Below are 15,051 nucleotides of genomic sequence, written 5' to 3'. Positions count from 1 at the left end.
GACACGTTATTAAAGATTTTGATCAAATTCAAATAGATTTGTAAAGTTTTTTGGTTTTTTTTTAAAAAAAATACTGTCTTATTGTCTGCTTTTTCAAGAATGGATGACGCATTTACAAAAAACCCAAAAGAAATTTTAGATTTTTTTAAAGTTGATATAAATAAAGGTTTAACACAAGAACAAGTTGAAGATTCAACAAAAATACACGGTAAAAATGGTATGTATTTTTATTTAAATTTTACTTTATACAACATCGCACCTACCGTTGTCTGTCTTGAACGGATTTATATGCTTTAACGCTCACAATAAAAGTGAAGGAAGAGAAAAATAAGCACAATTTTTATTCAAGATCCATTTATTTACTGAATATGTTACAAATCCTGATTTAATGATCCTCGAATTCCATAATGATAATTAATCAATTCTATGTGTTTCATATTCGCGATTTGATCTATCTAGAATTACCGGAAGAAGAATCAACTTCTATATTTGAACTCATTTTAGAACAGTTTAAAGATCAACTTGTAATAATTCTCTTGATTTCTGCGGCAGTATCTTTCATTCTTGCATTGCTTGAAGAATCTGATGAACAAGGAACCGCTTTTGTAGAACCTATAGTGATTCTTTTAATTCTGATTGCTAATGCTACTGTTGGAGTAATCCAGGAACGTAACGCTGAAAAGGCCATCGAGGTATAGAGAAATGCAATTTTAGATTATTCTATGAACACACAATTATATTCATATGTAATAATATAATTTGTGTAATTTAGGCATTGAAAGAGTATTCGACAGATGAAGCAAAAGTTTTACGCGATGGTCATCTTTTCAAAACTCACGCTTCTGAACTTGTCCCCGGTGATATAATCGAAATCGCTGTGGGTGATAAAATTCCTGCAGATTCTCGGTTGTTAAAAATACATTCTTCATCTTTTCGAGTAGATCAAGCTATCCTCACTGGTGAAAGTGTCAGTGTGAACAAAGATATAGAAGCCGTTGACGATCCACGAGCAGTAAAGCAAGATCAGACGAATATTTTATTTTCGGTAACTTTATTTTTAAAGTGTGTTTTTTTTATCTTTATTTTTAAATTAATTGCATTCAACATTATAGGGAACTACCGTCGTATTAGGGAAAGGTCGTGCTATAGTAGTAAAAACTGGTAGTGGTACTGCGATAGGAGATATTCATAAAAGTATCTCATCTCAAATATCCGAGAAAACACCGCTTAAACGTAAATTAGATGATTTTGGTGATCTTCTTGCTAAGGTATATAAATATAATTTAAATTACCTTATGTTTGTTAATATTAACTTGTATTTGTAATATTTGTAGGTCATATCAGTAATTTGTATTCTCGTATGGCTTATAAACATTCGTCATTTCAACGATCCTTCACATCATGGTTGGTTAAAAGGTGCTATTTATTATTTCAAAATTGCAGTTGCGCTCGCTGTTGCCGCTATTCCTGAAGGGTTGGCCGTAGTGATCACAACATGTTTGGCTCTCGGTACAAAAAAGATGGCAAATAGAAATGCTATTGTTCGTTCTTTACCATCTGTCGAGACATTGGGTTGCACGAGTGTTATTTGTTCAGATAAAACTGGTACTCTTACAACGAACCGTATGAGCGTCTCTAAAGTTCTTGTGGTTTCTGAAGATATGGCAAATCTCCAAGAGTATGATGTAGAAGGCTCTAGTTATGCTCCACTTGGTAATATATTGACCACTGATGGTAAAATTGTAGATTCCCTTCCTGCAAAAAATACATGTATCAATGAGCTGGCTCAAGTATGCGTTTTATGTAATGATTCTCGCATTGCGTATAATGATGATTCTAAAACGTATCTCTGTGTTGGTGAACCGACTGAAGCGGCTCTAAAAGTTCTTGCAGAAAAGCTTAGTACGGACAGTGTAACTTTTAATCAATCTTTGAATTCTTTATCACCGAAAGATCGTGCTACTGCATGTAGTAATTATTATGAAAGTCGTAATCATCGTTTAGCTACTCTCGAGTTTTCACGTGATAGAAAATCTATGTCTGTACTTGTTCAATCGGAAGATAATAAATCTACTGCTACTTTACTTGTTAAAGGTGCTCCAGAATCAATACTTGATCGATGTGTATCTGTTAGATCATCTTACTCAACAACAAACCTCAATCCTGTCATTCGAGAAAAGATAAATGAAAAATTATTAGAATTTGGTAAAAATGGTTTACGTGTCCTTGCTATTGCTATGTTAGAAGGTTGTAAACTGGATGATTGGGATCTTACTGATCCTAAAAACTTTATTAATATTGAAAAGAATATGATTTTCCTTGGTCTTGTTGGCATGCTTGACCCACCTCGTCCAGAGGTTAAAAATAGTATTCGTAAATGTAAAACAGCTGGAATTCGTGTTATTGTCATCACAGGCGATAATCGAAACACTGCGGAAGCTATTTGCAGGAAAATTGGTATTTTTGGAGAACATGAAGATATAACGGGGAAATCAATAACTGGCAGAGAATTTGATGATTTATCAAAAAATGAAAAACTTGAGGTTGTTAGACATGTAAGTTTGTTCTCTAGAACTGAACCAAATCACAAGAGTGAACTTGTTGAACTATTAAAGAGTCAAGGTGAAGTTGTTGCTATGGTATGAATCAAATATTTTTATAAAAAATATATCTTTTTATTTATTTTATAAGTATTATGATTAATCTGATTAATCTTTTCGTAAACAAAAAGACTGGAGATGGCGTTAATGATGCTCCAGCCCTCAAAAAGGCCGATATTGGTATAGCAATGGGTGACGGTACCGATGTTGCTAAGTTGGCTGCTGATATGGTTCTTGCTGATGATAATTTTGCAAGTATTGAAGGTGCTGTCGAGGAAGGTCGATCAATATATAACAATACAAAACAATTCATTCGTTATTTAATTAGTTCAAATATTGGCGAAGTAGTGAGGTTTGATATTTTCTTATATCAATATTTGTTATATTTCAATTTTAGTTAAATTTACTTACAATATGGTCAATCTTATAGCATTTTCCTCACAGTACTGCTCGGCATGCCAGAAGCACTTATACCTGTTCAATTACTTTGGGTGAATCTTGTAACTGATGGTCTTCCAGCAACTGCTCTTGGTTTCAACCCTCCTGATCAAGATATCATGCGACAACCACCACGAGATAGACATGAACCTATTGTTGGAAGATGGTTGTTTTTCCGATATATGGTTGTAGGCACTTATGTCGGCGCTGCGACTGTATTTGCATATGCTTGGTGGTTTTTATTTTATGATCAAGGGCCACAAATATCATTTCACCAATTGGTAAGATCTTGTATAATTTATTTACACGTGTTATATATATTTTTTATTAATGTTTATGTGATCATTTTAGTCAAACTTTCATAAATGCGGAGAATTATTCCCTGAAATCGGCTGTGAAATGTTTGTTAATGAGATGGCAAAACGTGCCACAACAATGTCACTTTCGGTATTGGTTACCATAGAAATGTTCAATGCCACTAATTCTCTTAGCGAAAATGAGAGTTTATTTACCTTACCTATATGGAAAAATATGTATCTTGTGTTGTCTATTATACTTTCAATGGTTTTACATTTCATGATTCTTTACGTACCATTCTTTTCGGTAAGTACATTATTTATAAAAAAATATTTTTTAGAGAATTTTTTGTATATTTAATAATTATTTAATTGCATCACATTTTTTCATATTAGAATTTATTTGCCATTGTTCCTCTCAATCAGGAGGAATGGATAGCCGTGTTGTGGATATCATTTCCTGTTATCATAATCGATGAAATATTGAAATTCGTGAGCAGAGTATTCGTCGGTAAATTTCTAATGAATATATTTATTGGAATCATTTTAGTATATTCTATTTCTAATAATTATTTTACATCTAATTATATTTCAGCTCCACCAACAAAAATTAAAGTTGATTAATAAATGGTATTTGGGGATTAACGTGATTTAATGAATACTGCGAACTAATTTTATTTTAAATATTAATGTAGAACAGATAAATGGAATAGATTTGATCAAAGATCTTCAAAAATAGCCGTTTTGTATAATATTTATTTAGTATATCTCAACCATGTAATTTATTTATGTAATTAAGCAGAGTGATAGCTATAAAAAAAAATCTGATTATTGGTCTGACTGTCGTTTGACGACACTCTTAATGGAATTATTAAAAATAGACTCAATTATAATTATAAGAAATGATTATATAATGAATGAATAATAAATAATGACAATCAGATTTACCTTATTTAGTAATTGAAGATATATTATTATAAATCGAAAATTTTTATCAAAAATTTTTTTTTTAATTTAAACAGTTGATTTTTTTAATTTAAAAAAATAAAAATAAAAATAAAAAATAAAATAAAATGTCTTTTTCCATTCCAGCTAATTTGGCATCCAAAGAATCATATTCGACTAAAGTTTCTCAAAATGGAATTACCTCTCAGGCTACATTTACTGTTAAAACTGGACTTGCCCAAAATTTAAAGGTTTGGTCAATTTCCTTTAATAAAGTTTTTTTATGAAATATTCATTTAAAGCAAATCAAAATAAATAAGGGTAGAGAGAGCAAAAATAATGGAATTTCAAAAATATAGGGAGGAGTTATTATGGACGTGGTTAATGCTGAACAAGCTCGAATTGCCGAAGAGGCTGGTGCATGTGCTGTTATGGCATTAGAACGTGTGCCTGCTGATATTAGAATACAAGGTAATTGAACCGTGAATCATGAATTAGCCAAGTTAAAAATGAACTATTTATAAACGATTTACTATTTTTTAGGTGGAGTGGCACGTATGTCAGATCCAAAGATGATCAAAGAGATTAAAGAAGCTGTCACAATTCCAGTGATGGCTAAAGTTAGAATTGGTCATTTCGTTGAAGCTCAGGTAAAGTACGTATTTTATTGTAACAATTTAACTGAATTATCGATCTAATTCAATCTTTGTAGATTTTAGAGTCTATTGGTATAGATTATATCGATGAATCTGAAGTGCTAACACCGGCCGATGAAGAGAACCACATAAATAAGCACAACTATAAAGTTCCTTTTGTATGTGGCGCAAAAAATTTGGGTGAAGCACTTCGACGTATTAATGAGGGCGCTGCAATGATAAGAACTAAAGGCGAAGCTGGCACAGGAAATGTTGTGGAAGCTGTACGTCACATGAGAACTATTACCCGTGAGATTAGAAAAGCTTCTTTAATGAGTGAAGAAGAGCTTTTTTCTTATGCCAAAGAATTACAGGCACCTTATAATTTGTTAAAAGAGACCGCCAAACTTAGAAGACTTCCAGTTGTAAATTTTTCCGCAGGTGGTTTAGCAACGTGAGTAAATTTCTAAATATAACTTATGCATCCAAATACCTAACTAATTTTGTTATTTCTAATATTATTAGACCAGCCGATGCAGCTATGATGATGCAACTTGGATGCGATGGAGTTTTTGTTGGTTCTGGGATATTCAAATCTGGAGATCCTGCTAAAAGAGCCAAAGCTATTGTTCAGGCTGTTACACATTTTGATGATCCTAAAATTTTGGCCGAAGTATCGGAGGATCTTGGTGATGCAATGGTAAATTTTATTGTTTGATTATATTATTGAAAGAATTTAGTTAACGTTTCTGTAATTTTGTTAATATTTTAGGTTGGTATTAATATTGACACATTATCTGACGATCAACTTTTATCCAAGAGAGGGTGGTAACTTTACCCAACCTCGAAAGCAATTCATATATTTTGCTATGATTTTGTTCTATATAGATGACACTAATGAAACATAATTTAATTTGTTTAAATATAAATTTTTTATACCAATTTACTCTTAATTAAATGAGTTTCTAATTTGTTAATTAAGAAAAAATATTTAAATACTTTACTATTTATGCAATTATTAACCATCAAATAATATATTAAGTTTATTTATTAGCTTTATTGTATAAAAATGGTATAAAAGATATTTGGCCATCTCCCCATACCTAAAAATTAAATTACCAATTATACAAATTAATTAATAAATTTTATGTTTTAAAAATTGATACCCTAATAATACATACCGGACTTAATAAAGATCCTCTAGTAAATTGTTTAGCAAAGCTTAGGGATACTGGTTTGGGGTCAGATTGTGTTAAAAATGCACCTTGATCGTCAGGATCATTCCATGCGGGTCCTCGCATCGTTCTTGGAAAATTCAAAAGATTGGCTTTCTTTGACACTTGCGATGGTAACTTAGCATCAAAAACAAGTAACAATGGTGTATCTTTGAACAATTGCGTATTTTTGAAACATGCAATAAGACGTTCGCCGTTCGGATCAATTGCCAGTTGTTCAATTCCTATACCAGCGCTGATGATATGTGAAAACGTTAACATTATATGGTTACATATAAATTTTATACTTTACATTAAAATTCAAAGAATTCATATTATACCATTCAGGAATTGGAGATAAATCTATTTTAGGTAACCATTCGTAATCAAAGTTTGGAGATATAGAAAGTACAAGAATTTCACCCTCATATCCGTCGAATCCCAAGAATAAAGCACGTCCATCTGTTGTCCAACATCCTGTCTTAAAAAAAAAAATTTTTTTTCAGGATAATAAGTTATTTAGAAAAGCAATAAATAATTAAAAATTAATTCACCTCGACGGGATACCCATTCGAAGTTATTGTTTTGGATGTCCATCGTTGAGTCTCCCATACTTCAATTTTACCGTCTCTATATAACATTACTTGATTAATATAAACAATACGCACAAGAATGTCGATAACTTTATCTAAAATACCTTACAATGATGATGAAAATAAAAATTCTCCAACAGGACTCCAGCTCAGAAACGTAACTTTGCGATTTCTTGTTAAAGGTGTTCCTGTTTCAAACGCTGTATCCCAAAGAATTACTGAACCATCCGCCGAACCTGTTGCTAATGAGGTTATGTCACAAGTCAAAGATTACATTATTATAATTGTTATAATTATTAATAAAATTTCGTGGAATAATTAAGGATATTATCCATGTGGATGCCAAGCTAACGAAACAATATTTTCGTGTCCAGGGTAATGAAGGTGACGCATCCACGCGGGAAGACGCGTTGGTACCGATTCTTTCTTCTGTTCAAGTGAAAGTTCCCATAAACAAATTCCACGTCTTAATAAATTATTTAAAAGAATTTAATGAGAAAATATTATTCATACGTATATATTTTATTTTTTGGTTGAAAACATACCGACATCCGACTGCTAAGATATTTCCGCCTAATGGCTTCCAAGCCATACATGTAATCTCCTTTTGCAAACTATTCTCTAAGACTTCGGGAAACCATTCTAGAATTCAACTAAATATATTAATCTGGTTCGTTTTTTAAACATTTTATTAAGTATCTGAATCCTCACCTTCAACACGTAAATCATATAGCAAAATGACATCCACTCTATGGGCTACTGCAAATATAGAAAAATATGGATGCCAATCAATAATTTTCGCAGGATAACGATCTATTTTCATACGAAGCGATTGCATATATTCTTCGGTATCGGCATTAAAAATGTAATTATTCAAGAATGATGGAAGCATATCTTTAATATTTTGAGTTACTTCTTGTATATATGTTTGAGCTTGATTTATTTGCTCACTTTTTAAAATAAGATTAATGATGAGTGATATTATAAAACAAAAGGGAATTATTTTATAAAAAGAAACTTACTCAATCGAATGCTTAACTGAATCCATAAATCGTCCATAAGCGGTGGGTGACGTTGGTAGGTCAGTTACAACTCTTCGTGTACCAAGGTGAACTAAATCTGGATGCGAAAGTTGATAAGGGACTTGCAGGTTTGGAAACACAATACCCTAATAAACGTAAATAAAATGTTAATTTTTAGCGTATTACACATAATAATAAATAATATTTAACAAACCTCGGAATTTATGTAATGTGTGAGGTTTTGATCCTTGGCACATCCTAAATTCACTAAAGGAAAGCCAAATGAATTAAAAATTCACAATTTTTTTGAAGTACTGCGTACAACTCACAAATTTTTCCCTCGATTTCTGCTATGGAGACTTCATTTAAACTAGGAGCTTGAAATTGAAATTTGAAACGATTCAGTAAAAATTTTTCGTGTTTTAATACGTGTGCTGACGAAGTAACTCTTAAACTCTACTCTAAAAAAGAGATACCTAAAATTTGAGAAAAATCTAACGACATTTTAATTTTTGAGAAGTTTCGAAAACGGGATAAAAGTTCGTGTCTTTTTATTTTCAGCGTTACACAATAATTAGTAGAACTTGAAAGGTTTTAATTGGTTGTATCAAAACACATAAATCATAAAAATTGAAGTTGAAAAATTTTTCTTCTCTCACTTCTAGATATCTAAGTGCCGGAAACAATGAAATTCTCTAAAGGTGAAAGAGTTGTTAAATGACTTTTTTTAGTTAATTCATGGATTTTATTGTTTTAAAGTTAAATTTATAATAATGCAATTTTTAAATGATGGATTTAATTAAAAAATTCGCGCAAAAGAATTCTCATTATGAATTAAATTTTTATAAATTTTAGATGTTAGTTCTTCTCGACGTAAAAGCCGAAAAGCGCATTTTTCTGCTCCCTCTTCGGTCCGCAGGAAAATTATGAGTGCTGCATTATCCAAGGAACTTAGAGACAAATATAATGTAATTTTTTTTAAAAAAAAACAAATATATATATATATATATTTTAATTATTATCTAAAAAAAATTTTATGTAGACTCGATCTATTCCAATTCGTAAAGATGATGAAGTTCGTATCGTACGTGGTACATTTAAAGGTCGTGATGGAAAAGTACTCAGAGTTTATCGTAAGAGATGGGTTATCCACATTGATCGCATCAGTAAGGAAAAAATAAGCGGTAACACTGTTCCAGTTGGTATTCATCCGTCAAATGTTGTGGTAACTAAGCTAAAGATTAATAAGGACAGAAAGAGTCTGCTGGACCGAAAAAACAGAGTTTTAAAAAAAGATGAAGATAAAGCTAAGATTGAAGAAATGGATGAAGTATGAACATTTACCATTAGTCATATTTATATTGTATCTTTAATCATTAATAACATCTTAATACGTTTTATTGTCCTTTCTTTTTTCGTCTTTAGTAAAGAAAACCGGTCAAATGTAGTTAGGATTTAAAATAAAAATTCATTTATTAAATTAGTTTTTAAATTTATTATAGGCAAGATAAGTTTAAAAATAAAAGAGATATCTATAATATTAAATAATTAATAACACTTGTTCATTTATATATTATGAAAATAACCACCGTCTTTAGGATGCGAAGTCGCCATTAATATAACATTAATACTTTTATTTATTATTAATACTTTTTCACAAATTTCACAAATAGTAGGAAAAAAACAACATAAAACAAAAAGAAAAGAGACAACAAAAATAATATTATATTATATACAAATGTGTATATACATTTATAATATTATTAAATGTATTTTGAATATTTTGAATAGACTTTGATATAAATGTTCTTCGGTAAGAAAGGGTAAGTTATCCGAAATGAGTAAAATTAGTAAAATATACTTTTGTCTATGTAATTAGAAAAATTAGGGAGGGGTTATAATTAGTTTGCAATTGCGGTAGATAAAACATTTGCAACTTGAGATTGATCTCCCGAAGTAACGGCATAATGATAATCTCGTAACAGATTATCAACGTCCTCCATACTTTGTGGACGAATATCTGCTAATTCCTTAATCTTAGCAGTAACCTTTTTAACTTGGTCATCAGTTAGACTGAGACCCAGTTGTTCAACACGATTTTTGACAGCATTCCAGCCCGTCAATCGATGTCCGATAGACACATACCTTGTCATACTTTTTTTTTTAAAAAAAAAAGAAAAAGAAAAGAAAAGAAAAATAAAAATAAATAAATAAATAAATCAACAACAATTAAATAATTTTATTTCAAGTAAAAGATCATAGACTCACCCAAAATCTTCTGGTTTCAAGATTTCATAAGTACTTGGATTATTTAAAATTGCTTTGGCGTGAATACCAGCCTTATGAGTAAATGCACAATAACCGGTAATATAATTATTAAATGGAACTTGAACGCTAACTGCATCAGCTACCAAATTTTCGAGGTCACGTAGCATATGAAGCTTATATTTATTCTTGATATAATTCTTGTCTGCGGTGTACATACGAGCACAAAATCCACCAAGAGGAGTTATACCGTTACGCTCACCAATACCAAGTACTGAGGTATCGATATGAGTTGCACCAGCCTCGAGAGCTAAAATATCAATAAATGAATTTATAAGAGTTTAAATCGTTATAATAATTTAATACACGAAAAAAAGGTTTTCTTACCTGCATAAGCATTAGCGATTGCACAACCAGTATCATTGTGAAAATGACATTCAATATCACAAGATACAACTCCACGAAGTGTTCTAACCAATTCATAAACTTGTCGTGGATTTGCGCAGCCAACTGTGTCAGCAATACCGACACGATTAACTCCCAATTTATCCACAGTGCGATAAATACTTAATAAGTCAACCAGATCACTACGAAATGAATCTTCTGAGGAAAATCGAACCTCGATTCCCTTAGATTTAACGAAATTTATAACTTCTGTAGCTTTTTCGGTAATATAATTCATATCTTTTCCATGAGAAAACTCACGAAGATATGATGAGGTACCAATTACAATATCGACACCATCAACACCTGTGCATCATGAAAAGTTAAAATGTTAAAATTATTAATTTATTATTATTAGGATCTAATTTAGGAATCATACCGGTTTCTACTGCAATTCGAGCATCATCTATATGACATCTGATATGAGTTAAAATTTTAGCTTTCAATCCTAATTGACAAATAGCCGTGCAATCTTGTCTTGATTGTTCTGAAGCAGCTGGTGATGTCAATTCAATATATTCGACTCCAAAATCATCCAATGCTTTGGCTATTTCAATCTTTTTAGCTGTATCAAAAAAAGCATTGGCAAATTGTTCTCCCTCTAAAAGATATAAAAAAATCATCGAATTTATCGAATTAAAATTATTTATTTAAATAATAAAATCCAAATTATTCGTTATGTAAGTATAAAAAAAAGAACCTCTTAGAGTTGATTCGATGATAGAGAAGTTATTAACCCGGCTCAGTAATTCTTCATATCGTGGCATATATGGGTTATTTACCTTCCCTTCGGCAGTACCGTTAACCTGATCGCGTCCGTATGTAGTCATTATTATTAATTAATATTTAGAAATAACCCTTTTTTTCCTTTTGAAAGCAAAGTTTTTTTTTTCAGAGTACGGGGTAAAATTAAATTTTTGTCTATTTTTATATTTTAAAAAAAAATTTTTTTTTTTCACCGGTACATCAACATCAGGTATGATCAAGCCGTAATAAGTAAAAAAGAAAATACGGGGTTATGCAAGATGTAGATGAACTCTAGATAAATACAAAAATTAAATAGATAATCTAAATCTTTTTATGTACTTTTTTAATTATTAGTTATTACTTTAAATAACATAGATGTATGAAAGTGTTTCTGAAATAGCAATGACGAATGTGCATGAATATTGAAATAGTAGTGATTGTTTCCTTTGACTCAGCATGAGTGCTATCTGCTATGGCCATACAAAATGCTTCACAATGGTATTGAACTGGAATCATTTGTTGTGTACAACACTGCCACAAAAAGTGCCACCACTGCCATCTTTTTATTATTTTCCTTTTATTTACGGTTTGTATGAATATATTATAGTGACAATGAATATGCTATAATTAATTTGTTCTAGTGATAGTTGTTTTTCTGAAACTGACGTTCCGTCGGTTATTGACGTAATTTAACTTAATGCATAACGTAACAAAAAATTATTTTTTATATCAAAATTAGCCTAAACATTTTTCATTTTCTAAAAAATGCTCAAACCAAAGGCAATTTCTCAAGTTCTTAAACAAGCAACTACTGGCGGTGTTAAAGCAACACTGTATGTTTTTTTCACATTTATGTCGTCGTACACACTGTTAAATTAAATAATTTCGGATTTACTAACTTATTTAAGAAACTTTACAGTCTTTTAAATTCTGAGGGTTCTCCCTTAGCTTTTATTTCTGACTCGGATCGTGATGCTAGAGTTTATGCTGCAATAGCCTCAAATATATGGAGCACTTTTGAAAAAAATGGAAAGAATTTAATGCGTGATGATAATCTAAAATTTTTGTTGGTTGAATGCGAGGTGAATAATTTTCTTAATTTTTTACCATTCATTTTTATTATTTATTCTCACTATTATTAAACCCTTAAAGAAAGGAAATGTTGCGATAACTACGGTTAGCAATATGTTACTTTGTCTTGTTGCTAAGCCTGAAGTTGAACTAGGAATATTAAAAGCAAAGGTTTTTATACTGTTTAACATTAATTTGAACGATTTATTATTAGATATTTTAATAAATTTATTAATAATTGTTATTAATTGAAAAAAGACTGACGCATTAGCGAGACATCTTGAAGAACCTTTTCAACGTATGACGACTTATACGCAAACATAAATGATAATTTAAAGGAATATATCTTACGGTATTTGACAAAACATAACTTTATGCACTTTCAAATGCTACAGTAGCCTCTGTTTTCACATAGAAAGGTCCTTCTCGAAGATATCGTGTTAAACGATCAAAAATGTTGGGTGGAATAATATTTTCAGCATTATGAGCTTTGACTAAAGTTTGAACAATCGTAAACTTCCATTCCTTTCCTAATTTAGTAGTTTCAGTTGTTCGATTTAAAATATAATCAATAAATTCTTTGGAATTTGACATCTCAGTTTGACCCCAAGGATGCAGAGCCATTTTTTGCATAATAGCAAAACTAGCAATCCGAAGATCTTCTAAAGTTTGTTTAGTATTAGATATTAATGTGGAAAGAGGGGTAGGAGCGCCTAATAATATAATTTTCATTTGGTTAAGTTGAAATATAATAAAATTAAAGTCTAAATATACTATTACCTCCAATTTGAAAATAAATTTGATGAGCAATATCAGAAAGTTCTGTTGGTGGGGTTTCACTAAAAATAAAACGAGTCAGATAAATAAATTATAAATTTAAAATTATTAAATTATTTTAAAAAAGGAATAAATAGTTTTACCTAGCACCAAATAAACATGAAATGGTTTGTAAACAAGCTATTTTAATATCACCCGCTGAATGTTGATAAAGGTCCATAAAATTGCCGAGTGCTACACTGGCATTTAATAATTTTAGACCACGAGGATTGCTTCCAATAACTCCGATAATATTAATCGTAGTTATCTTATAATTAAACAAAATCAAACAAAACCAACAATTAAACTAAAATTATTTGACTTTCTGGTTAAAAACAGAAACAGACCTTTAAATCCAAATTAGAACTTAATAGATAAGAATCAATAATGGACAATATCTTGTATTTATTATTAACCTCTGAAAAATCCGCTTCCTATACAAAATTGAATATTATTATTGACTTGAATGATTACATTTTTTTTATAATGATTAGTAGACACACCTCTATTTCTGATAATTTTCCAAAAAATTTTAGTGCCGCACATTTTACTAATACTAATACAATGTCTCCATCATCATCATGTGTCATGACATCAACAAGAGATTGCAAGATTCCAGCTCTTTCAAGAAATATATATCCAGCATGGCTTTGGTTTATCTTCAATAATAAATAAACTATTACTAATAATTTATAATTCTTAAAATTCAAACATGATTAATTATCAAACCTTGGAAAAGGTTTCTATGGCATTTAATTTAAGCAATAGATCGGTTGAATTAAATCCAGAAGTTATCGCATTTAAGGCACCAGAAGATTCACATAATTGAAATGCCTCTGGAGAAGATATTGATATTTGAGATATCAAATCAAATACGCGAAACTTTACTGACTCGTTTCTGAATTATAATTTGAGAAGAAAATCAAATACTTGAATATAATAATCTCAATTATGAGTTTAAAGCCTTGTTTACCCCTGAGAGAGTTGATTCAGAATCGCAATTGATCCTGAATCAAATATAGCATGTAACCCGCCGGCGTGATTGGCAAGCTAAAAAAAACAAAAGGAAATAAATAAATAAAAATATTCAACCTCATGTATCAAAGTTAGCGTTTCTTGTACATATTTACCTTTATAAGGAATTCGGTCACTTTTGCTGATATTAAAATATCTTCATATCCCAATCCTTCCAGCATGACAGGAAATATCGGCGAACCAACCTAAGAATAAAACCGTATAATTATTTATTACTCTATAAAAAATCATGAATAATATGTAAATTAATATAATACTAAGTCTTGAACTGCTGTTTCGGACTCCAAACATTTTTCGACTTGACACAACGCCAAGATTCGAACTTCAGAAGAATTAAATTGAAGACCTAGCGCCAAATGTTCCTAAAGGTAAAAAGCAAATTAAATGAGAATAATAATGAAATTTGTTATTAGACCAAATTTTTTAAAATAAAACCTTGAGCCCTGAAGAGATTATATCAGTATAATTCATTGACTGCAGTAACTTCTCTAGAATTTTACAAGTTGTAGAAGTCACTGCATCACTATAACCTCCTAAAAGCGTGAAAATTTCCGAAAGAGGTATACTGTTAAGGATCGTTTGCTTTATTTGTCCTCCGTTCGGTCCTTTTGAAGAAACGGTTAAATTGTGAAATAAAAAAAGATTTAAAAAAGCTAATAAATAAGTTACCTTCTATGGAAATATTTATAATTCCCAAAGTATTTACTAGTTCAGTAGCATCAATGCTCTCAGGAGAACACAAAAAGTTTCTTAATGTATCAATTTCCGAAGTTGTCATGATTAACAATAATAATCGGAAGATTGCTCAAGAAAAATGATGATAATCACACTTTTTTTATTACTAAATCAAAATCATCCTGACTCACTTCGATTGTCAATCAATAAAAATCGAAAAATCGATTTCTACCTTCAATTTTCTTCAATTTCAAT

At 30.5% G+C, this 15,051-nt stretch overlaps 7 protein-coding genes across 9 annotated transcripts; 4 read left to right on the top strand and 3 right to left on the bottom strand.

Annotated features, from left to right (window-relative positions):
- Positions 1–99: 99 nt before the first annotated feature.
- On the top strand, positions 100–4,285 carry OCT59_004383 (uncharacterized protein; the record flags this gene model as incomplete). Its single annotated transcript, XM_025331106.2, has 10 exons — positions 100–217; positions 460–692; positions 773–1,045; positions 1,113–1,268; positions 1,335–2,639; positions 2,732–2,952; positions 3,031–3,319; positions 3,390–3,641; positions 3,731–3,845; positions 3,930–4,285. 10 exons carry the CDS (start codon positions 100–102, stop codon positions 3,956–3,958), a joined length of 2,991 nt encoding a protein of 996 aa, XP_025180687.1. The 3' UTR covers positions 3,959–4,285.
- A 76-nt stretch (positions 4,286–4,361) lies between these two features.
- Positions 4,362–6,083, top strand: OCT59_004382 (uncharacterized protein). Its single transcript, XM_025331891.2, has 6 exons — positions 4,362–4,530; positions 4,639–4,750; positions 4,823–4,929; positions 4,992–5,368; positions 5,440–5,614; positions 5,687–6,083. The coding sequence occupies exons 1-6, from the start codon at positions 4,408–4,410 to the stop codon at positions 5,744–5,746; spliced, it is 954 nt and encodes a 317-aa protein (XP_025180686.1). The 5' UTR covers positions 4,362–4,407; the 3' UTR covers positions 5,747–6,083.
- OCT59_004381 (uncharacterized protein) lies at positions 5,958–8,247 on the bottom strand (the record flags this gene model as incomplete). Its single annotated transcript, XM_025316342.2, has 12 exons — positions 5,958–6,017; positions 6,096–6,384; positions 6,470–6,609; positions 6,683–6,758; positions 6,831–6,971; positions 7,050–7,187; positions 7,267–7,363; positions 7,433–7,671; positions 7,744–7,889; positions 7,958–8,010; positions 8,073–8,120; positions 8,220–8,247. The coding sequence occupies 12 exons, from the start codon at positions 8,245–8,247 to the stop codon at positions 5,958–5,960; spliced, it is 1,455 nt and encodes a 484-aa protein (XP_025180685.1).
- A 121-nt stretch (positions 8,248–8,368) lies between these two features.
- OCT59_004380 lies at positions 8,369–9,531 on the top strand. Of its 3 annotated transcripts, XM_025309227.2 has the most exons (4): positions 8,369–8,444; positions 8,599–8,711; positions 8,786–9,073; positions 9,169–9,531. In XM_025309227.2, the coding sequence occupies exons 1-4, from the start codon at positions 8,429–8,431 to the stop codon at positions 9,169–9,171; spliced, it is 420 nt and encodes a 139-aa protein (XP_025180684.2). In that variant the 5' UTR covers positions 8,369–8,428; the 3' UTR covers positions 9,172–9,531. The 3 variants fall into 3 exon arrangements, with proteins under 3 accessions (XP_025180684.2, XP_065996860.1, XP_065996859.1); XM_066148241.1 differs by having other exon boundaries at positions 8,786–9,531; XM_066148240.1 differs by having other exon boundaries at positions 8,369–8,711.
- On the bottom strand, positions 9,336–11,409 carry OCT59_004379 (mitochondrial Homoaconitase). The gene is made up of 5 exons (XM_025316341.2): positions 11,153–11,409; positions 10,832–11,053; positions 10,396–10,758; positions 10,012–10,318; positions 9,336–9,897 (listed from the first exon to the last, which is right to left on the bottom strand). The coding sequence occupies exons 1-5, from the start codon at positions 11,280–11,282 to the stop codon at positions 9,645–9,647; spliced, it is 1,275 nt and encodes a 424-aa protein (XP_025180683.1). The 5' UTR covers positions 11,283–11,409; the 3' UTR covers positions 9,336–9,644.
- A 555-nt stretch (positions 11,410–11,964) lies between these two features.
- On the top strand, positions 11,965–12,594 carry OCT59_004378 (uncharacterized protein; the record flags this gene model as incomplete). Its single annotated transcript, XM_025325547.1, has 4 exons — positions 11,965–12,032; positions 12,119–12,281; positions 12,352–12,441; positions 12,529–12,594. 4 exons carry the CDS (start codon positions 11,965–11,967, stop codon positions 12,592–12,594), a joined length of 387 nt encoding a protein of 128 aa, XP_025180682.1.
- Positions 12,484–14,899, bottom strand: OCT59_004377 (uncharacterized protein; the record flags this gene model as incomplete). Its single annotated transcript, XM_025325546.2, has 11 exons — positions 12,484–12,983; positions 13,051–13,109; positions 13,191–13,354; positions 13,434–13,520; positions 13,590–13,745; positions 13,816–13,984; positions 14,060–14,136; positions 14,217–14,306; positions 14,379–14,483; positions 14,557–14,726; positions 14,791–14,899. The coding sequence occupies 11 exons, from the start codon at positions 14,897–14,899 to the stop codon at positions 12,643–12,645; spliced, it is 1,527 nt and encodes a 508-aa protein (XP_025180681.1). The 3' UTR covers positions 12,484–12,642.
- Positions 14,900–15,051: the final 152 nt, after the last annotated feature.

This window comes from Rhizophagus irregularis, chromosome 12, assembly GCF_026210795.1.
Source record: "Rhizophagus irregularis chromosome 12, complete sequence".
Taxonomy (NCBI): domain Eukaryota; kingdom Fungi; phylum Glomeromycota; class Glomeromycetes; order Glomerales; family Glomeraceae; genus Rhizophagus; species Rhizophagus irregularis.
Note: the sequence above shows the minus strand (reverse complement) of the source record. Positions and strands in the feature narration are given on the sequence as shown.